Source organism: Leuciscus leuciscus, assembly GCF_965113295.1.
Source record: "Leuciscus leuciscus genome assembly, chromosome: 19".
Classification (NCBI taxonomy): Eukaryota; Metazoa; Chordata; class Actinopteri; order Cypriniformes; family Leuciscidae; genus Leuciscus; species Leuciscus leuciscus.
In genome coordinates, this window is record NC_138743.1 from 33,902,444 (window position 1) to 33,927,216 (window position 24,773).

Consider the following 24,773-nt stretch of genomic DNA (forward strand, 5'->3'; position numbering starts at 1 on the left):
GTCAGGCTCTGACCAGGGGTTTAGTTACCCTTTAAGGGTTAAGTTCACCCAAAACTTCTTTACTTTTCTGAAAATTAAAAAAGAAAAAAGAAAAACGACAACACTCCTTTTGTTCCCCACAGAAGAAAGAAACTCATATTTGTCTGTAACAACATGAGGGTGAGTAAATGATTGCAGAATTTTCTTTTTTTTTTTTCATTGAACTGTTCCTTTAAAGCGAATCAGAGTTTTGATTATTCTTATTTCTTAATTACAGACTGAGACTCTGACATCAAGTCGCTTTCATACTGTTATCAGAGGCTTGCAGAGGTCCGCGTCTGCTTCACATCTGTGCTGCTATAAATGTGCTTCATAGGACAACAGGGACAGACCAAAAAACAAATAAAAGCACAGATCCCAGGCCAGCTCTGCTGTCACTTTCAGGATGTAGTTTGGCCGAGACAGCTGGACCTTGGGAAGCTAGCAGTGCACTTCTGAGCCGAGCCGAGCCAACAGCAACAGAGAAAGCAGAGCAGAAATAATAATTCAATTTAAGAGCTTGAGGAGAAAAAAAAAAACTCAACATGAACAAATGCAGCAGTATTTTTCGAGTAGTTTCCTCAACAATCTGTGAGTTTTACATGGTAGTTATTTTCAGTGACACCGCAATCGGACCCAGAAGACTGTTTCCAGCTCCGCTTTGCATGAGATTTACTGTGGGTCGTACAACTACAGGCCGATAGAAAAAATAATAGTTTAAGGAGCTTACGCAGCAGTTTCCTACGAATACAGTACACAGCATATTAATCATAGTGGTGTGGCTTAGTGATCTGGGGTAGGCAACCACAAGGTTGTAGTGTAAAACTATCACCAGTGACCTTGAGTGTACCGTGTCTGTAATAAGTATAAATGTAAGAAGCTTTGGTTATACTTTATTTTAAGGTGTCTTTGTTACACTGAGTAATATTAAGTAACTACATGCACTTACTATGGGGTTAGGATTAGGGTTTGGTTTGGGGTTAGTTGCATGTAATTATGCATAATTTATAGTAACTACATGTAACAATGACACTGTAAAATAAAGTGTTACCGAAGCTTTATCTGAAAATGTCTGCTAAATGACTGCATACTTATTAATCAAACATCACTTCCCCTGGGCAAAATTTACATTTGGACATTCAAACATTTGGAGGCCAAAGATCCAATTAATATCTTTGTATTGCAATACAAAATATATACCTAGTGGCATTGAATAATGATCTTTTAAATGAAAAAAACAACAACAACAACATATTTTTTGTAAAGAATTGAATGATTTTTAACAAACTAGACTCGAGATAATTTAAGTGGATACCTGAAATCAATTCTCCTTGAGTAATGCTCATCACATTCCCAAGGATGTGAGAGAAAGCACATATAAACAGTCTGTTTTCAACAAAAGAGAAGCTTTAAGGTCTTCCCTATGGGTTTCCTTCAAAATAAAAGCTTAATGGGTTAGGAAATTAGGAAAACCAAAAATATTAGTATTGTAACTTTACAGTTGTACTGTAAAATAAAATTATTATTACTAGTACTACATTATTCTTTCTTATTTTTTTTTTATTCTATAGTGAATGTGGATGTGTCTTATTTTGTTAATATAAATATGGTCATATTGATGTATAATGACAGATTTTTTGGGCTAAATTATGCATCCTACAAACAAGCACAGCAAACCCAGAGCTTTTATAAAATCAGAAAAATCTTTTCTTCTTCTTTATTTCTCCCCAATTAGGAAAAAAACGAAACATTTCCTCCCAAATCGTGCAGCCGAACAACTAACATTTGACAACCAGAAAGTTTACAAATACTTTATCTTAATGTTGAACCGCACAGTACATCTACTCTTTCATTTAAAGCCTAAACAAACTCCCTTTCTGTGACATATTTTGCTGGAAAAGTGTTATTTTGCAACATTTTAAAATAAATGCCATTGGTTTGATATTTTGTTGTATAACACCATGACATCCACACATTTTTGTGTGTTGTTTAAAGAGTCTAAATCATTTTCAGGGCCACTTTAGACATACATGTAATATGTAATATAATGTCACCTGCAACAAATGCAAGAACACACATGCAGCCAAAGCCCAAAGAATACGGTTTTACGTGTACGGTGTACGCGAGGGTCCGCGTTCAGTCAGTGCACGTGACGAAAAGTTCATCACCAGAATAGTATGCATGTACGTTACGTTCACCGCCTGATTTTTGTAACCGCGCATATTTATATAACTGGACAAAGATGAAACTTTCTAGAGCGCATGTGTCAACCGCCTCTCACATGCGTAAAAAGTAGCCTATACTTTGGGCTTAAAGCAGCCGTTACACTGAAGGTGATTAGAAGGCATGATGGTCCGGATCATCATTACAGCTGGAAGACCAGGAGTCAACCAAAAGGCTTGAGGAACTAGGAAAATCATCATCAATTCACCACATTACAATCCCACCAGATTTCTGAAGCACGGACAGATGAAAACCCTCATGTTCCTTTACCACATCGCTCTACTTTCTTTCCACTGAACACTTTAAAAACACTCTTTTAAACGTGTCAGAGCAGCCCGAACGGTTTCAAGTGGTTTCCAAGACAACTGCTTTGCTATTAAAATGTACCAACAGCACCAGCTATCTCCACAATCCCTATAAAACCCATTCGACAAGAAACGACCGCTCTAAACACTCTCTGCACAGCCCTCTGCACAGTCCTGGGGCTAAAACGGTCTTTGTAATGAAGGCCTCTGATTAGCCTCAGTAAGCTAAAAATTACAAGTGTTTTTTCTTGGTTTTGTTTGCCAGGAAGTGTCTGTATGTGACGACTTAAGTACTCGCTCTCTCAGGATTACACACAGGAATCCTGTTTTCAAGGCCAAGACACAGCACTTCGCATTGACATTTGAAAAACATCTCTTTGGAATTGAACGAGGGCATATTCAGCATAGCTAATAAACCAGAAAGATGGAGATTTTAGATTTCCATGAATGTATTTTAGGTTATTAAGGTCATTTGTTTAAAAAAAAAAAAAAAAAAAAAGTATTACACACATGATTTAAAAGTAGTATTAATGGTTTTGCAAATGTAGAAAATGTGAACATTTGTGGAGGAAACAAACCTCCTTACGTTCTATTATTTCTATTGAGATCCAACAGAAATTAGAGTTTTTAACAAGGCAAAAATCCGTTTGCTTGGAAAAGTAATAATAAAAAAATAATGGTAAACAGAATCAGAATCAGTTATTAATTAATTAATCAGAATCAATCAGTAAACCGAATCTCAAACGTGCTTGCTTGATGCATAAGTACCAGTGAGGTTTGTTCTTGTGCGTCAAGCAAGTACGGTTGACCATATTTGATGTGCTCCATATGTATATGCGCTGGATCAATGTTTATATATAAATAAAAGTCTGAATTAAATCTGTTCATCATATAAAGTGACCATGTCTCTTCAGAAGACCTGGTTTTAACTGCACAATTTATATGGAATTATTTTACGATGTCTTCATGAACTTTCTGAAGCGTCACAGTTGTGGAATGGACTTTCAATGGAGGGACGGAAATCTCTCAGGTTTCATAAAAATATCTTCATTTTTGATTCTAAGATGAAGAAGATGACTGAAAGTGCTATTGGTTTGAAACGAAATGAGGGTGAGTAAATGATGACAGAATGCTCCTTTTTAGGGTGAACTTTCACTTTGAAAGTTGGAATAAATTAGCAAGGACTTAGCAAAGCACTGAAATTCTTTCTGAACTACTGACTCCAAAACAGGAAGACTACCGTTTCTTTCAATAAATAGGGAAATCAGTCAGTCAATCGGTCACTTTCCAGTCCTAGTTTCCAGTGAGTCCCTCACTGACACATTCACATTCTCCCTCCATTTTGTTTTCAATCTTTCAGTCTCTCTCAGTGGAGGCGAAAGTCCTAGAATTTAAACATTAAGCTCATAATTACTGTCCATCTAAGTTTCCCCGTCTGTCAGTGGCATCTGAGCGTGAGAGAATGACAGTGATGTGAGACGCGTGTGAATTGCATATGGAGTGGCGGCCCGTCCAGCCCATGAACAGACGACGGCCTAATTACTGACCCACTTTGCAACACGGCCCATCGCTCAGGGGCCGCAGTCTGTCACCCTTAGCGCTCCAGCCCAAGACAACAAAAATAGACAGACAGACAGAGAGACTGGAAACACATTAACCTAGAGCTCCAGGGCGGAAGTGAGCGACCGACTGTCTGTCTCTGATGGAGTCCATCTCTCATTATGGCAGCTAATTACACCAATAATAGCCGTTGTGAAGGGCCGGACTCATAAGAGAGGCAGGAGACCAGAATGACGTTGGAAGGTTTGATTCCTGTGGGGTTTCTTCCTCTTTCATCATAAACTCCTTACAAAACTGCAGCGGAGTTTGAAGAGACAAGGAAGTTTCAGGCTATTTTCACACATTTCTGATTTTTTTTTTTTATGGGGTGGGGGGGCATTGGGGGGGGGGTTGATAGCATTTTTTTTTCAGCTTTATGATTGAAGACCAAAAAAATAACTAGGCCTATACTATTCTGCTATTTCTGAGTAATTTGTCAAAAAAAGATTTTTATGAAAAATGAATAAACGTCTAACTTTTTATTAATTTATTTTGCGATATTGTAAGATTCATTTTTGTATAATTAAAATGAGTTATTTTTATATAATACAATAATACCTTTATTAATATTATATACAATTATTATTATTATTATTATTAATAATAATCATAGTAATAATAACAACAACTATATAGTAGTGCTGGGCAAAGATTAATCGCATCCAAAATAAAAGTTTGTGTTTGCATAATATATGTGTGTGTACTGTGTATAATTATTTTGTATATATAAATACACACATATGCATGTATTTATTTAAGAAATATTTGCATTCATATACTGTTTATACATTTATACATAATTTATATTATATATAAATATAAATAATTTATATATATATAAATTAATAAAAAATCTTAAATGTATACATGCATGATATGTGTATATTTATATATACAAAATAATTATACACAGTACACACACATATATTATGCAAACACAAACTTTTATTTTGGATGCGATTAATTGCGATTAATCTTTGCCCAGCACTACTATATATAAATAAATAAATAAAAAGAGTTTATCACTGCTTTACATGAGAAATATGAAATGAATAGTTCAACAAAATTAAAATACTGGGTTTTTTTTTTTTTGTATTTTTTAATTTAAAACTTTGAGTCATCATTCACAAAAAAAAAGAAAATATGTATCACAAACATTGAGAATTTCAATGTGTAAAGAGTCAAAGAGAGACTTGAAAACTAGGAAAGTCTCCCACTCTCCCCTGACCTCATCCTTTGGAATATTCAAATCTTAGTTATAAAGATGCTTAGCTTTATTTTGTGCTGGTTTTTGGTGGTTCAAATAGACTGAAGTAGCACAAACCATCTAAACAAATCAGATCATCATGGGATGTCATACCTGGCCAGGTTCATGCAGGAGTCACTGAGGGTTGCAGAAGAGTTGAAGTATTCACGGGCGGCCGCCAGAACCAGCTCCACGCTGCGGCTATAAGACACACGGGCGTGAGCTTTACCCCGGAACGAAACGCTGACCGGAGTGTCCTCTGACACGGCGCTGCAGTGCATCAGCTGACCCGCCAGACGGACATTTTCCTCTCGTCCCGAACATAACAAACTCTCCACAAACACCTGCATGAGAACAAGAGAGACAGAGTTAGACAGAGTGAGACAGAGAAAGCGATCAGTGCCATGTAGCAGAGACCCACGGGAAGCACACGTTCAGGTGGCAATTAATCACCTGTCTTTAGTCAACTGCGGGCGAGAGAGAATCACTGCAGGAGAAATATCAAAAACTGCTCTTTCAATGACAACACAATCTCATGAGCATCTCAGTGCATCAGCTGTGGTGTTCCGTGTCATTTCAGTGCCTTCAGATACATTATGCAGAGTAAGAAATCAGCCTTTTGTGTGGTTAGGCCTATGTGTGTGTTCTTCAAACTAAAACACTGCTCAAAGTTCCCTCATTAAAACATCATATAATCCAAATAAATAATAGACATAGCTAATTCTCTCATTACTCATTCTTTTCTTCCCACAAAACCCACTGAACACTATTTGTTGTGTGGTGATGTTAAGAGCATCTTTATTCTTGAATATTGTTTATTGAATGTCACTGTTATAGGGTGCAATTGGCGGATTCTTAAAGTAAAGTTAAAGTTTTTTTTCTTCATAGAGGAAGTGTTTTTTAATCATTTATATTGACCACCAATTCCCCAATGAAGAAAATGAATAGGATTTTTACTACAGGAAGCCAACAGTTGCACTCTATATTGGTGACAATCAATAAAACATAATTTAGATCAACAATGAACTATAATGACATGCATACTGTGAGCTACGAATCCGTTAAGAACGTGGATGCACTTCTGGTACGCCATCGGCCCACATTATTTAACTGTACAATTCCTAGTGAATAATTACACTAACCACAACCCTGCAGAGAAACCTTCACCAATCAGAATAAAAAATAAAATAAAAAACTACTTTGGCGTCAGCAAGTTTCAAACAAAAGCTGTTCTTTGATCAAAAATGTCCATCAAAAATGTATCAGTTTCCACAAAATATTAAGCAGCACAACTGTTTTCAACATTGATAATAATAAGACATGTTTCTTGAGCACCAAATCAGTATATTATAATGTTTTCTGAAGGATCATGTGACACTGAAAAATTCAGCTTTGCCATCACAGGAAAACATTACATTTTAGAATATATTAAAAGACAAAACAGTTATTTCAAATTGTAATAACATTTCACAATATTACTGTTTTTGACCAATTGTTGGATTAAATAAATACAGCCTGGGTGAGTATATATACTTATATAATACTTCTTTTAACAACCACAACACACTGACCACAAACTTATGAACTTTTGAATTCGTAAATATCGAAATATTTTGTAATAAACGTAGAAAAATAACAACTGCATCTATACGTTTCATAATCTTTCCATCATAATTAAGTAATTTGCAATGTTTCAAGGGATTATAGTTCATTTACTGAACAATCAAATTGAAATCAGCAAAAGTAGCCTTACTGGGGAGAAAATATTAAGACAGTTGTCGAAAGAGTGTGTAGGCGCGTTTCCATTACAGATTTGCGCAAAACTTTTGCGATTTTTTTCTAAATGTCGACAAAAAACTATTGAGAAATGACGGCGTTTCCATTAACCGATGTTATGCGACTAAAACTTAATTTTTTCCTCTCGCGATAAGTCATATTCCAAAAATCATGGCGACGGATGTTGGGAGGTTTACGTATATCCCAGCCAATGCACTGGCCATTATTATTAATCGAAGTCGTATGTGTGTTATCCAAGCATTAAAGGGATAGTTCACCCAAAAATGAAAATTCTGTCATCATTTACTCACCCTCAAGTTGTTTCAAACCTGTATGAATTATTTGACTTCATTGACTTCCATAGTAGGAAAAAAAAAATACTATGGAAGTCAATGGGGTCCATCAACTGTTTGGTTACCGACATTCTTCAAAATATCTTCTTTTGTGCTCAGCAGAAAAAAGAAATTCATACAGGTTTGAAACAACTTGAGGGTGAGTAAATGATGACAGAATTTTCATTTTTGGGTGAACTATCCCTTTAATGGTAAGGAAGGACTCTTATACTGTGAGCGGCACATATGAGGTGTTTCTGGGTGTTTCTCCCTCATTTCTGCCCTGAGGTCTTGATTGTGGCATTTCTTTGAGGATTAGAATCCAGTATTCCTGTAATTCTTTTGTCTTTTATGAATTTAATAAAGAATTCTATCTCGTATTCTGTCCAAACACACCGCGTCATCTACGTCAGGTGACTGTAAATGCACAAAAAGTGTTTCCATTGCAGTTTTGTGAAATATTTCTGTTTCAAACTGCCTGAAAAACCTCCTCATGCGAGCGTAGAAACTTTTTTTTTGCGATAAATGGGAGTTTTTGTGAAATTGACGTGTTTCCATTGGGCGTATTTTCAATTCGCAATTTCAATTTGCGCAATTTAAAGGGTAATGGAAACGCGGCTTGTGTTGCAAAACCAGAACGCCATTAGCCGTGGCCCTTGGAGTTTCATATGGTCTTTAGAAATATAATCTGCAAGTGCTTTAATCTGTCTGCATTACAGAATCCAATATCTGCAGTGCACATTGCACCTATAAACATAACACGGTTAACTCCCGACACCGCACAAAATGAAATATCCGCCCCTGCTCGGTCTGCGAGCCAATGAGCCATTCCTAATGCACACCCACAGAAGTGAGGCAGTTTAGAGCTGGTTGCTGAGGTTTGTGTAAGTTCATTAGCTGTTTAGCTATTGAGGAGATTTCAAAGCAACTCTGCTGCACTCCGTCAAATGGACCCAGACGCTGAGGGGAAATGGTGAGAATGCCAATTCCATGAAACTACATTCAAGTTCTTTCATGTTGCTCTCCGAACTTTCGATTTACCGCTCGTCTGGGACCGTCTTTCGGTAGCTTGGAGAAAAATACAGTGCAGGAGCCCATACTGACAGGAACTGGGTAGGAGCAACTCAAAAAGAGAACAGGTTGAAGGAGAATTCTCTTTTGTTGGTGTTTTTAATCATTTTTCTTGCTAGTCGAGGGGGTGAGCAGCAGAATAGAGGATGAACTCCTGACGGCAAGTTCAGCTCAGCCGTTCTGCTCTTGATTGTGATGAAGAAATCGATAGTGACAGAACGCAGTCTCGTAAGAGAATGCCGCTAAATTACAGAGCAAACAGACAAAGCCCAACATCAGCATCAGAATAATGCTTAGTGTGAGACACTTTCACACACACACATACGGATATACAGTCATACACTTACAGATGAAAACCAGGGTGAGCAACAAAAGACGGGAACGAAAGGATAGATAATGTTGGAGCTGTGAGGCAGAAGGAAAGATCACAGGAACTCGCTGCAGTAAGGATCATAACGTATAGTGTAGAACAGTGAAACAAAATAGCTTTGTGACAAACCAGACAAGTCACAACAGTAAGATTAATAAATAAAATGTTATAAAATACAATATGATTTAAAGGAACACTCCACCGTTTTTTTATATTAAACTATGTTATTCCCTTAACTAAGACGAGTTGATACATACCTCTCTCGTCTCAGTGCGCGCACTCAATCGCTCTGGCGCGCGGCGACACTTTGATAGCACTTAGCTTAGCCCAGTTCATTCATTAGGAACCAAACAGAGATGAAACTAGAAGAGACCAAACACCTCCACGGTTTCCCTATTTAAATACAGTTACACGAGTAGTTACACGACCAAGTATGGGGACACAAAATAAAACGTGGCGCTTTTCTAAGCGGGTAAAAGGGATAACTATAATGTATGGCGCAATAGCACTTGGGACTCGGGAGCACTCTGACTCTTTGAAGCGCCACGTTTTATTTTGTGTCACCATACTTGGTCGTGTAACTACTCGTGTAACTGTATTTAAATAGGGAAAACGTGGAGGTGTTTGGTCGCTTCTAACTTCATCTCTGTTTGGTTCCTAATGAATGAACTGGGCTAAGCTAAGTGCTATCAAAGTGTCGCCGCGCGCCAGAGCGATTGAGTGCACGCACTGAGACGAGAGAGGTATCAACTCGTCTTAGTTAAGGGAATAACATAGTTTAATATGAAAAAACTGTGAAGTATCCCTTTAAGCATAAATTATATAATATAATAATACATATATTATATTATATTATACTGATGGTAAGTTTACCTGATGGCAGGTTTCTGGCTCTAGACAGGTATACACATTCTGCTGCATGTCCAGGAGATCTTGAAGTAAACTTCTCCACACTGTCTCACTCACAGGAGGGTTTCTAAGCAAACAACAGACAGTGAGACAGGTGCACATGAGCGCTCTGGGAAATGTTAAGGTGGTTGTGTGTGTGTGTGTGTGTGTGTGTGTGTGTGTGTGTGTGTGTGTGTGTGTGTGTGTGTGTGTGTGTGTGTGTGTGTGTGTGTGTGTGTGTGTGTGTGTGTGTGTGTGTATGTGTCATACTTGCGTCCTGTGTGTCGAGTGAGTAGGACCATCAGCTGGTGAGCTTCATCTCTGCTGCTCTGACTCTTCTTCACGAATGAGATGGGCTTTTGGAGACCTTGTTTCTCTAACACCTCAGCAACGCTGGAGAGAGAGACAGAAAAAAGCGTGACTAAATTAAAAGTGCTTAAAATGTAAAAACAGACTAGTGTGTGAAGCCCTATAAACCAATGCTATATGAATATGGCTCCACCTTTAGTGCAATATTTGACAAATTCACTCCTATTTATTCATAACCACAACTGTAAATAGGTTGATAATCTGCAAATATGTTTAGTCTGACTTGACTTGTCCTTATAGTTTTTTAGTTTTTTATTCTTTATTTTTATCATCATGTGTCTTCTTGTTGTTGTGTGCACTGAAAGCTTCATTACCAAAAAATAAATAAATAAATAAATATATAAATATATATAAATAAATCGTTGTGTGTGCAAGCCCTCACTCTTTACACTATCATTCATGAGTTTGGGGTCAGTAAGATTATTTCATGTTTTTGTCTCCTATAGTCTCCTATAGTCACCAAGTCTGCATTTATTTGATCAAATGCAGTTAAAAAAGTAATATTGTGAAAAAAATATTTTTTACAATTACAAATAACTGTATTTTATTTTATTTATTAAAATTTTATATCAATATTTAATATCAATTTTATAATTGTATTTTATATTTTACACACACACACACACACACACACACACACACACACACACACACACACACACACACACACACACACACACACACACACACACACACACACACACACACAGTGCAAAAGTCTTACGCATGTTAATATTTAAAAATTTTAAAAAGGCATATATACTGTAGGATTTTTGTTTTTGTTTTTTTCTCCAGAAAAATAGCATCTACATAACTGGACTGGATACTACCAAGTGACAGATGACAGATTTTGCAGCAAAATATCAGTTTAATTGGATGCATAACCTTTGACATACATACCAAAAGATTTTCTCAACCTTAAAAGTTGAGACGGTTTTGATATCCAATACGCACCCATTTTTTTTATTTCAACCCACCAGCTGAGGACCATCATGGCAAACTACATCAGAAGCCATGCTTAACCACAGCTATGCTAACAGCTGCTCGGAGGAGCCAAGAACAGAAAGAGGTGTCTGAATGAACCTCAGTGAGCTGAACTGGTGCGGTGCCTAGCTGAGATGCCCTCAATAAATGAGGATATACTGTCCCTTGAGAGCATCTAGCACAGATGTTTTCGGTTTCCTTCCTTTCTTCCAGTCTCACACTTCTTCCCTCGTGTCCCTTTCTTTCTCTCTACAATCTGCTGGGGCCAGATTTTTTTTGTTTGTTCAATTTTTGTGCTTCCCTCTCTCTCCTCTCTCCATCTGTCTATAGCTCTTTAAGTCTTCTCCAATGATCATGACCTGCTCCAAAATTAGCTGCTTGAACAAGCAAACTGTTTTACTTTTCAACTTTATTTTGATTATTTTGATTTAATTAACCACATATTTCTGTAATTCAAAGCATATTCTGTTTCTGAACTCCCTGAAACACCTCGATTGTAGACTTGAGGTTTCTTCAAGGAATGTACACATCACAATATCCCTCATTTCAATAATTCCTGCATAAGACATACGCAGAAAAAGGGGGCGAGGGCTGGTGGAGTTGCGTTAGTACTGTGTTGAAACTTGTGGTTACGGTAAGAGGCGTGACATTCCCGAAACGCGTTCGATGCAGTTGACACGTTCTGTGCGGTTGACCACAACGCACTGGTCCAGCCGACCAATCAGAGTGCATTGTGCTTTTAAGAAGGAGGGGCTTCATAGAGTTGGTAATTAAAAGGAACGTTACTAATGGCGCTTTTCCACTGCATGGTACGGTACGGTACGGTACGGTTCGGTTCGGTACGGCACGCTTTGGCGCTTTTCCACTGCATGGTACGGTACGGCTCGGTTCGGTATGGCTCACTTATGGCGCATTTCCACTGCATGGTACGGTACGGCTCGGTTCGGTACGGCTCACTTATGACGCATTTCCACTGCATGGTACGGTACGCTACGGCTCGCTTTAAATGGTACCACCTCTGTTGAGGTTCCAAGCGTACCGTACCGATACTAAAATGTGACGTGAAAACACTGCAGATCACTGATTGGTCAGACAGAATCATCACTACCAGCGTCATTGTATTTACGACACGAGACACTAAACCCGCTAGATTTAAAAAGCCAGTAGACAACAGCCAGCACTGTAGCGCCTGTTTTAAAAGTATTTGCTAAAAAAAAAAAAAAAAAGAGAATGAACTTCAAAAAAAGAAATGGCTGAATCGTGGTCAGTGGACGAGGTGCAGACGTTCCTCTCGTTGGTTGCCGAGGAGCGGATGGGGAAACACGGAATGAAAAATTTGCATTTAATATGATGATGTAATGGCAGTAGAGACGGTAACTATAACTATCAGTCCCACCCACTTTGAAGCGGTACTAACTGCAGTGGAAAAGCAACCGAGCTAAAGCGAACCGAACCGTGCCGTACCGAGCCGAGTCGTACCACGCAGTGGAAAAGCAAAGCGAACCGAACCGTTCCGCGCCGAGTCGAACCGTTCCGCGCCGAACCGAGCCGTACCATGCAGTGGAAAAGCGCCATAACAGACTGGGAAGAAAGGTGGAGCAATAATGTAAAATGTGAAAAATTATGTATTTTTGAACATTCAAGCATGAAAACCTATTCTAGTAGACACCAAAAACAATAATCAAGACTCTTTGGTACTGCGGCCACACAAAATCTTACTGAAAGCTCATTTTTTGAGATATCAACCTCAAATTTGGAAAACAACTTGTTTAGGTTTAGGGCTTTGATTTTCTTGCAGTTTTAGAGTAATACATGATTTTGAAAATATGTATTTCATATAAAAATTTTAAATAGTATTTTTGTGCATTTTTCATAACAATAAACATAACTTTAAGTTCACTTTTTTAAACTTTTTTTTCACTTCAGCAATAATCTGAAGTTTACCAGTTTAAAGGGGTGGTATAATGCCCTTTTCACAAGATGTAAAATAAGTCTCTGATGTCACCAGAGTGTGTATGTGAAGTTTTAGCTCAAAATACCCCACAGATATTTTTATATAGCATGTCAAAATTGTCAATTTTTGAGGGTGAGCAAAAACGCACCGTTTTGTGTCTGTTCCTTTAAATGCAAATGAGCTGCTGCTCCCGGCACAGAGGGCGGAGCTTTAACAGCTTGCACTCACACAGACATGCACTGAAAATTTCAAAAACTTTTAGCCTTTTATGTTCAAATCAGATTCAGACAAAGATAGAGAGACTCAAGAAGAAGTGACAACGTGTAAAATGCAACAGGACGTTTCTGAATGGTTAGTTGATGAATTTATGTATGTGTAGTTATCTTTAGTCATTGATTAGCATATTCTGTCTTGATAATCTATAAACCGTGTTCAGGGGGCGGGGTTTATGTCAATTCTAGGGTTGGTGATGTCACTAACCCGGGAGGTATGTCGTGTAGTCCCTACCAGCCGTTTGTTGTAGTCCTTAAAAAGCAATTTCTTTAAAAGCAAATATCTCCCTTTGCTTTGAACTTTGAGCGTTGTAACTTTGCAGATGTTGTCTATGCTCAAACAGCAACATTACACACTAACTAAAGTTAGAAAAATGAAATCATAATCAACCACCCCTTTAAGTTGGATTATAAATACAGCGTAAATATAATTTAGTACCATAAAATCCTAAAATATTAATCATTATCGAACTAAAATATAGTACAATAATTTCCTTAAAAAATTTTTTTTTTTTAATCTGTCATTTCTGACCGACACACGACGAGCACCAGAGGGTTAATGGGTTCATTCACTATAATTAAAGACTTGTATTTTGTAATTCATGCTACATTTATTTTATAACAGTAATGCTCAAGTGCAGTGAATAAAACAAATATATTGCCTTCTAAAGCCAGTTTTTTGTAATGTCTAGTCGTTGTGAACAGAGTATGTCTACATTGATTTCTTTCAAAAGAGCAAAGAAAATCGTGTTTTGATTTGCCCCTTTAACATTTAAACAGGGAGCAGAGAGCAAGGAAATAAAAGAAAACATTGGCAAAGATACAATTCAGAAACAGTGAGGGGAAAGGGTAAATCTTGAGAGACAAGTGATAAAATAGAGAGCAAACAAGAGAAAAAGAGTGAAATTAAGGCTATAGTGACTGCGCCCTCCCAGGCCAGTCATAAATATCTGTGAGAGAGACTTTCATCATCCTTTCCTCCGACAGAATTCTAATGGATCCAAAGGAATGTGTCTCTACGGAGCCATTACAGGCTGATCACGTCACCTGAGTCGAGATTGACACACACGCAAACAGGCACAAGGAGGAAAAAAACAGCAATACATGCAAACAATGTGCAGCATACAACACACACACACACAGATGCTTTGTTCAGATGGGGAGGGTTCGGTTTTTGTTTGTGGGGGGGGGGGGTGTAGTCTGCATAAAAAAATAATAAATAAAATTAAGTCAAAAGTTTATAAATCTTATCCTGAAAATCAGATTTCTTTTTTTTTTTATGTCTTTGTCTGAACACCCAGACAGAATTTCAATTGTCATTCAGGAAGTGTTACGTATGTAACGTCACACAAAGTGTGCAATATGGTCTCAAGCTGTGTTCGGATAGACTCATTTATGCTCCATCTTTTCTAATATAGCAAACTAACTGACATGGTCTATGAAGTGAATGGTAAATGAGTAAATGAGTGTACACATCAGCAGGTTTTGGACAGTATATGCATGAATGCGTAAAACGCCTCAGTTCTCTCGTGTGCTTCATGAGGGAGATGTCATGAAGGACGTGAGCAGAGACAAAATGTACAATTTCCCATCCTTTCTTCCCACAATGAAAGCTATTCTCAGTAGTTGAAGCTAACGTCATTACACACCGAATACTGACTACACCAGCGGGTCACAAACTTTTCTGGTCAAGTACTACCTCTGATCAAATCAAAACAATCAAGTACCAGCTAGACACAACAACGTTCCTTTCTTTTCCATTAGCTTTGACTGCGGAAAGGCTGTGAGAAACATACACATAATGCTGTATTTAGATTAATACCAATAATTTAAACATTGATCATCGGACAAAAACAGAAGCTCAACCGAACCTGTTTGAAGGTCCGAGAACAAACCTCATTGGTTCTTCCTGAAGCTCAAACCTGCTGCGTAACATGAGAATGAACCTCATTGGTTCTTGCTGAAGCTCAAACGTGATGCGTAACACGAGAATGAACCTCATTGGTTCTTGCTGAAGCTCAAACGTGCTCCGTAACACGAGAATGAACCTCATTGGTTCTTGTGGAAGCTCAAACGTGCTGCGTAACACGAGAATGAACCTCATTGGTTCTTGCTGAAGCTCAAACGTGATGCGTAACACGAGAATGAACCTCATTGGTTCTTGCTGAAGCTCAAACGTGCTGCGTAACATGAGAATGAACCTCATTGGTTCTTGCGGAAGCTCAAACGTGCTGCGTAACACGAGAATGAACCTCATTGGTTCTTGCTGAAGCTCAAACGTGCTCCGTAACACGAGAATGAACCTCATTGGTTCTTGCTGAAGCTCAAACGTGCTGCGTAACACGAGAATGAACCTCATTGGTTCTTGCTGAAGCTCAAACGTGCTGCGTAACACGAGAATGAACCTCATTGGTTCTTGCTGAAGCTCAAACGTGCTCCGTAACACGAGAATGAACCTCATTGGTTCTTGTGGAAGCTCAAACGTGCTGCGTAACACGAGAATGAACCTCATTGGTTCTTGCTGAAGCTCAAACGTGATGCGTAACACGAGAATGAACCTCATTGGTTCTTGCTGAAGCTCAAACGTGCTGCGTAACATGAGAATGAACCTCATTGGTTCTTGCGGAAGCTCAAACGTGCTGCGTAACACGAGAATGAACCTCATTGGTTCTTGCTGAAGCTCAAACGTGCTGCGTAACACGAGAATGAACCTCATTGGTTCTTGCTGAAGCTCAAACGTGCTGCGTAACATGAGAATGAACCTCATTGGTTCTTGCTGAAGCTCAAACGTGCTGCGTAACATGAGAATGAACCTCATTGGTTCTTGCTGAAGCTCAAACGTGCAGCGTAACACGAGAATGAACCTCATTGGTTCTTGCTGAAGCTCAAACGTGCTGCGTAACACACACGCGAATGAACCCCATTGGTTCTTGCACATCAAACGAACATGCTTGAGCTTCTGTTTACCACAACTGATGTGTGAGTTGATGAATGTTTCTATGTGGAAAAAAAGCCTAAATTCAATCAGCTCATCATATAAATCAATCATTTTAGACAAACACCGTGTCCTAACTACACGCGACGCTGCGACACGCGATAAAAGGTATCTTTTCCATGTTAATCAGAGTGTTTGTCCTAACCAGGCACGACGGCGACACGTGACGATTCTAATTTAGAAACAGTTTCTATTTTTCTGCGACGTCGCGCTGGAACAACAAACACAAAGTGTGGCGATGATAATCTCAGGTGCTGTTTATATGCTTTATTTAATGTTAAAAGCGTGAAATGTGACTTTGAATATCATTTAGTGCTCCAGCTTTGTGGCTGTAAAAGCAACAATGGACATAATTCACCTCAGATCTTGAAATTAAACAAATGGAAACATGAACGTTAAAACTGTGAACAAACAAGTGTATTATTTGACAAAGATTGTTTTAGTAACTCAGTAGCCTATGTATTTTTTAAATGGTGTAATATTTGTGAATTTGATTATGTAGCTACTTCTTGCGAGTTCCGTCGAGTTTACTCTCTAGTGCTGTGCACTTGCCGCGAGACTCCGCCCACACGCTGTTCTGATTGGCTGTGATTTTTGATTGACGTTGTGGCATCTCACAGTCACGTCGCGTCTAGTGTGGACAGACACACTGTGTGCCTGTCGCTGGAATCTTATCGCGTAGCGTGTAGTTAGGACACGGTGTACAACGCTCAATTCATATGGATTAGTTTTACGATCTCTTTATGAACTTTAAGCGTCAAAGTGGTAGTTGTGTAGCTGTCAATGGAGGGAGAGAAAGCTCTCAGATTCCATCAATAAGATCTTCATTTGTGTTCCTAAGATGAACAGAAGTCTTATGGGTTTGAAACGACATGTGGTTGAGGAATTAATGGCAGAATTTTCATTTTTGGATAAACTATCCCTTTAAGACCCTCATAAGTCCCTTGACTGGCCCTTGTCCCTTGACTTTGCAGATGTGTAGAAGTACCCTTCCAGAAAACACACATACATCACAATAATGACATGTAGAAAGAATTACAATGTATTTCCGTGAGTTAATATGCAAATTTTGCAGTCTCATTCAAACACATAAATAATAAATATAGCCTACTCTGGAATACAAGGTAATATAGCCAATCTGTCTCAGTGTACTGAAACAGACTGGTTACGTTATTGATAAGCTACTGTGCTCACAATTGAGTGATGAATCCAATGCCAAAATGAAAATCATTAAATCAACTTAGGTCAAATGGAAATGTCTCGCCTTTTTGTCTGCACACAACTTGAAATTCACATCCACCATTATTGAAATAATAATAATGTGAGCTATGCAATACAGTCTTTAGCCCTATGAGGACGGTAATTGTTTCTCATGTGGATGTCTGTAAAAATAAATCTGCATGGCACCTCAGTGATAAAACTCATGCATTCGGATGGCGATTTATTGATGGTGGAGGAGCTAGTTTTGTAACCCCGCGACCTGCTAATGTGGTCAGTCGCATGATTGTCTGCTGAAAATAAATGTCATATGCTTGGAATATGAATAAATTCGCATTTAATTTAATAATTGGAAAATAATGCTAGAGAAAAATGTTTTTTAGTTTTTTTTTTTTGTTCGCCGAGGTGGAGCGGTGATGAAATATTGTTCTTGTAAATACTATCCAGCATTTCAGTTATGAAAAATAAAATCAATAAAAAAAATCCACGTAAATGTAAAACTACCTTACGACCCCATGAGAAACAATTACCATCCGAACAGGGCTTTAAATTTTCTAAGCTATTTTAAACTAGCAAATAATTCTAAAATTAAAAATAAAATATTACAAAAATTAAATACATGAGATAAAATTAAAAGAATATAATAAATGTATGTATAACATTAATTTACATAAGCAAATCTGTTACTGTGTTACATAAATATGCATGTATCAGGAAGTGTGAGCAGTTCAGAATATATTCTTTCTTTTAGGAGACAATCACTGTATTTGTTGTGCACTTTGATCTTCAAAACTTTGCAGACCTTTTACAGTCACAAACAACTATTACACTGCATGAAAGGGCAACTCAATTCAGTCGCACCAACAGAAAAAATAAAGTCACGAAAAGCGACCATTTAGTTGCAGTCTAGAGCCCTGTATTAAAATAGAATACTTTATTTTTGTAATACTATTCCACACTATTACTGTTTTATTTGTATTATTAATCAAATAAATGCAGCTTTGGTGAGCATAAAAAATTTTTTTTTAAATCTGACTGACCCCAAAAGTTTTAACTGTAGTGTATAAAAAAAAAAAAATTGTGTGTATATATAGCAGTATTTTTAAAGTATGTGTAAAAAGAAACAAAGCATCTTGTTTGGTCATTCCTCATAATGTTTAATAATAATTTCATAGCTTGATCTTCCAGAGAAAATTATAGATGCAAAATCCATTGCACTGAGACATAGATTACATTGAATGTTCAGCCATGAGCCTGAGCCATGACACTTTAATGCCATGTTAAACATTAAGGCGTTACAGACCTAACAGTACGACTTTCTGTAAAGCTGCTTTGAAACAATGTGTATTGTGAAAAGTACTAGACCGATAAATTTGACTCGACTCATTCTGTCTCTTCTTACCTCAAGTGTTTCTCAAGAGTGTCCACCTGGTCATGCAAGGCTTTTGTAGTGTCTGTCTCAGGTCTGAGATGAGAGAGAAGAAAACAAGATCAGAGATCCGCTGTCTACACACACACACACACACACACACACACACACACACACACACACACACACACACACACACACACACACACACACACACACACACACACACACACACACACACACACACACACACACACACACACACACACACACACACACACACACACACACACACAGACTGCATTAAACAAAAGTCACTTTCAAGATTTGAAACCTTCCATTATGTGGTAATGTCACAATGTCAGTGCGTCGGTATGTCAGTAACGCTGGTTATTTGTTATTTGTAATTAAGCTCATTGGTTATAGATGCCTCTATGAATAACTCAATCCTTTTTGTATTTGATCCCAAGACAAGGTCAACACACACGACAATAGCATGGTCCATTTAGTGCCTGCTGGTAAATGTTGTACACCACCATCTGGTCCCAAAAAGCATCTTTCTTCACTGACAGCCATTCAAAAGTAGCATTTTATCCTGACTAAATAAAAATGTTTGCAAGCCCCATTTAAGCAAATTTCATTAACTGATCGCAGATATTTTAGCAGCCAAGCTACTGCCGTTTTTAAGGTTTGTGTTTACAAGTTGTGTTTTTTTGAAGCTGTGCCCCTTATCTGAACCTGAGCAGAAATCATGTGCAATTCTGCTTGACAGTCTGGTTGCCATGGAGATGGCTCAAAAAAACTTGTTGCTGACAAAATTGATAGCACAATTTCTCTATTTCCCAAGGCACTTCCCAAGTTTCACTAAAAAGATTTTTGTATTTTAGTTTTATTATAAAGTTATCCAATTCATCTCCCAATCCCATGCCTGAAAAGCATTCACAAACACACCCTCTTTTCTCCAGAAGCAGCAAAAGATAATAAGGGCGGCTCTGGAAAAGCCCTGAAGTATTGATCCCTGGACAACAATGGGAGTGTAAAAACACATTAGGGTCTTTGCAAAGGTCCAGTGAGGTTTTCCAACAACAGATTGAGTGAAAGTGAGAATGAGAAAAAGGCAGATGGCGTTTGTAGAATGTATCAAAATTGTTTTTAGCATAACAATGCCGAACCCTCAGGATATAACTGATGCCAAATTTCGCATATCACATAATTTTTTTTGGTGTAAATGTGTTTTTATGTTGCCCCACGAGAGAACTGAGTGCTAAAAAGACATCAACCCTTTGCACATACGCTAACACTCAATCTGTATTCCAAAGACCGCAGACATTTATATTTAATATCAATGTATGTGGTCGAGTGACAGGCCTCTCACTCTCCAAGAGTCTAAAGACAGCAGGAATATAATAAGGAACGCTGAGAGGTTTTTCAAGGGTTCACACTTTGAAGGCAGAAAGACACATGCTGTGCTAATAATGAGCTAATCAGGGGCTTACTGACAACTGTGCACACATGCTAATTGTGTGTGTGTGGTTTTGACAGGGTTTGTGTGAAAGCACTGCCAGACAAGTTTTGAAGTTGAGGGACCCGCAAGTAGTTGATTTCAATGGCCAGCTTTGGACCCACTTTATATGAAGTGTCTTTAACTACTTTAGTTTAATTAATCATTTGATACAATGCACTAGGCTTGCTGCGATATTCGGTGTTCAGCCGCGACACCGGTTACATCACTTGCCCACCGTGGCACCGCCGTTTTGAGCTTTTATAGTAATAAAAATCATTTAGTTCAGTTAGAGAACAGACACTAGAATTAAAAAACTGAACGTGTCTGCTCAGTTAGGCCTGTCGCGATAGTCAATAAATCAATTAATCGCACGATAAAAAAATGAGCTCGATAATTTTTCCGGCCACGATAATTCCATTTGCATGCTTGTTTGTTTTCCTCGTCTCCCTCTCTCTCTCTCTCTCTCCCTCTCTCTCTCTCTCTCTCTCTCTCTCTACCAAAGAGACTGGATGACCACTCTCGGTTCCTTAGCGTATAGGAGGAGTGTGAACCCTCTTGTCAGTTGCATGGACTTTGTGTGGGGAGGCGGCGCTTGTCAGTCACATGGTCTTTGTATGGAAAAGCGGGACTGCTTGCGGCGACTGCCGGGAGAGAGAGAAGACGCTAGTTGTGAGTTGGAGAAAAAAAAAAAAAGAAAAAGATGGAATTGGTTTCAAAGCCAAAACGCGAGAGCGAGCCCGATCTCATGAAAATGCGTATCTATACCACGAATGTTATTTCTCGTGCCATTTATACGCCCAAAATAGTTTTTGCGTGCATATGATACGCACTTTATGGCGTTTAATACGCACGCACTCCTCACCCCTAATCCTAACCAAGTATTTTCAGTGCGTAGCATATACACGCAGTAAAGTGCGTCTCCTTCTTCCCGACAGTACACAATCACTCGGGCGTTTAGTCGACAAAGTAACAGCAGGACAGAGCAAAATGGTGTGATATGGCCTGTTGAGGCTTTTTTTTTTATTTGTTTACAAATGTCCTAACCGGCAGTTTTGCCTGTTATGGAATGTATCACTATTTATGTCTGAGCCTAATGTTTAATATTTTTTGAAGTGCAATTTTCTTTACATTCATTTTCTTTATTGTTTTTGGTATTTATTCAAGTGAATTTTTTTGTTAACAGACACTGAGAGTCCATTGCTTTTATTGTTTTTGGTTGTTTTGTTCATTTTTTGTGGATATTTAAAATGTTTTCCGTTTTCAATGTTTAATATTCTTTAGAAATAAAAGTTTATAGATCTTTGAAAAGGTGTACCTGCATTATTATGCCATTATCATTATATTAGATGAAAATGGTCTCAGAACGACAATATTATCGTTTATCGCAATAATTTCTTGGACAATTTATCGTCCAGCAAAATGTATTATCGTGACAGGCCTATGCTCAGTTAGAACTTGAGTTTCACCTCACTTCGCCCATGTCGCCTCACTCTTGACAAGATGGCGGAAGATTTGGTTTCAAAGCTAAATGTAAAAGCAACTATTTAAATGAGTTTGTCATTGTCCTGTTTTGTTGTGTTTTTCATTAAGAATATAATAATGAAACCACCATTCAAGCAACTTCCGCTTATTTATATTGTTTATAAATATGTACTTATATTTTAAGAATACCTGCATGCAGTTCATCTATAATTACTACACTAGCCGCTTTTCCACTGTCGGGCCAGTTCGAGCCAGGGATAACAACATGTAGGGCGGGGCCAATAGCCTCAGACCTCGAGGCCTAAATCAAGCGGTGTTTTTTATATAAAAAAAATTATCATCATTATAATATATGATCACGCTCTATTCAAGCTAATGCTTTTAAACCATTAACGGGTGATGAGGCACAAAAGAGAAGGCAAGTGCGTTACCACTTGCGCACACGTCTGTGAATCTCCTGTCTGTTACACACACACACACACACACACACACACATTCGTGCACACAGACAGCCGTTTCAGACAGCGCTTGAATGGACAATAACACAAAAAATTATGCAAAAAAAGCAGTTTTGTCGAGCATCCTCGCAAGCACGGTTAAATGAAGTCTTAAATGTACTGGGCCAAAAGAAAAAAATTGAGCCCTGATATATTGAAGGGCACAGCTAAACGTGGCATTTATTATAATGGGTTTATGTGAAGATTGTTTTTTAAGTTCACTTAAATTAAAAGTTGTTATATTATTTAAAGCCTAATAAATGTTTTAAAAAAGAATAGCTTTCAATTATACTGTAATGCTTATAATTAACGGCTAATATTGAGCGCAAAAAATCTATTTCATAGAGACATCAGTAGCAGCATTGGTTCTTCTTTCATAAAAAGATGCCATTAAACGAATAATTTAAGATATAAGCTACTGTCTTTATGTTGCTTCTACGTTAATTTGGAGATTAAATGTGAAATGTATTTTATTTAAATTATTTATTTATTTAAACATTTTAATATTAGGTTTTATTATATCACAATTAATCACGATTGATTGCAGAAAACATTTGCAATGAATTAGTTATTTTTTTATAATTTTTTTGTTAATCGATTAACAACACGTATTTTAATACGATATTAAAACATAATTTATTGGCAAAGCTGAATTTTTAGCCACTATCATTCTCCTGCTGATTTGGTGCAACTAATTATAATAACTAACTTATTATTATTAGTTGATAATGGTTGTGAGGAATAAAAAGTTAAAAAAGAACAGCATTTATTTGAAACTGAAATCTTTTGTACCAACGACAACACAGACATTTATAATTTGATAAATTTAAAGCATACTTGCTGAATAAAAGTATCAATTTCAAGCAAATATATTTACACTCTAAAAAATGCTGGGTTGTTTCAACCCAACTTTGGGTCAAATATGGACAAACCCAAATGTTGGGTTAAAAATGTAATTAAAAAATGTAACGCAACGACTGTGTTTGTCCATATTTGACCCAAAGTTGGGTTGAAACAACCCAAAAGTTTTTAGAGTGTATGACCCCAAACTTTTGACATTTAGTGTATATTACTCCTAGTTGTGTGATGGAGGTTTGCTCACCCATATCCTCTCTGTGGTAGACATTCCAGTATATCGTAGCAGAGTGCAAGCTGGTCATCTCTCTCACAGTTGTAGATGCACTCCAATGCCACGGACATCAGCTGATCGGAATCTCCAAGGATTTTGGGATGACACTGCAGGTAAATAAACACACACTGTCATCATAATCAGTGTTAAGTGTAAATTATGTATTATTAAACCTAGTCAAGAACCTACATAGACAGCAATTCTGAGCATCATTGGCATATTTTAATGTCTTTATGACACTCAAAAATGCTATATAGGGAGGCTTAGAGACAACTAACAACTTGTACGCCTATATAACAGAACATAACCTTGTATAAATGACCTTCATACGGTGTGTGTTAATATAGAGCCATTTCATCCCGTCTCCTCTCAGACAACAGTAACTCACGCACAGATGCACACACAAGCACACTAAAAATCACGTTAGTGTGGATTAGATTGGATTTCATTTCACACAACATTGAATGAGCAAGGCTGATTCATAGACACACACAAAAATAAAAAGAAACATAAACACACATGTACAATCTCATACACCTGATTTCTCTCTAACCCCTTTTATTAATTTCCTGTGAGAGAAGCTGATGCCTCAGATGTGTAAACAGGCCATACATTTTTATCACGGCCGTGTGTGACAGCGTGTACTGTACGTGTGTGTCTGAAGGTCTTTTGTTGCTTTGGACTCAGAATTGGAATGGCTCTTCCTCTAATCATTTCACTGCATCCCTCTTTTATGAGTGTATCTGTGTGAGTGTGTGACATTAACTTACATTTATTCATTTAGCAGCCACTTTTATCCAAAGAGACTTATAAATGAGGAAAAGCACAAGCAATTTATCATGGAGGAAGCAGTGCCACACTACTGACTTTCAATAGTAAATCAGATGAGTACATAATAGTGTGACAATGTGTGTATTTGTTTTTCTATATTTGTGTGGTGCATATTGTCTTCATAGCTCATAAAAGTGTCCAAAATGTCTGTAAGTCTATTAGGGATATGAAGCAGTTTTAATAATTATTTTTATGTAAAGGCAACATAAGTCAACAGAACATCCTCACAAGAATGTGTACATGTTTGTGTGTTGGTTTACTTGCTATTGCTAAATTCGTGAGCTAAATTTGGCCAAAAATAAATAAATAATTAAATAAATTGGAATAAATATAGGTTTGTC

The 24,773-nt window shown here is 37.6% G+C and overlaps 1 protein-coding gene and 1 long non-coding RNA gene across 3 annotated transcripts in view; both read right to left on the reverse strand.

Moving 5' to 3' along the window:
• Positions 1-24,773, reverse strand: part of nbas (NBAS subunit of NRZ tethering complex) — a 187,830-nt gene that overhangs the window by 96,805 nt on the left and 66,252 nt on the right. For both annotated transcript variants that reach the window (XM_082147804.1, XM_082147805.1), the window contains 5 exons: positions 23,575-23,708; positions 19,023-19,085; positions 10,099-10,221; positions 9,814-9,916; positions 5,506-5,735 (listed from right to left, as the gene is read on the reverse strand). In XM_082147804.1, the coding sequence (XP_082003930.1) occupies positions 5,506-5,735; positions 9,814-9,916; positions 10,099-10,221; positions 19,023-19,085; positions 23,575-23,708 (653 nt within the window). The remainder of the gene's footprint in view (positions 1-5,505; positions 5,736-9,813; positions 9,917-10,098; positions 10,222-19,022; positions 19,086-23,574; positions 23,709-24,773) is intronic.
• On the reverse strand, positions 11,035-12,872 carry LOC309482594. The gene is made up of 2 exons (XR_014200330.1): positions 12,764-12,872; positions 11,035-11,975 (listed from the first exon to the last, which is right to left on the reverse strand). It is a non-coding gene; the product is annotated as an uncharacterized lncRNA (long non-coding RNA).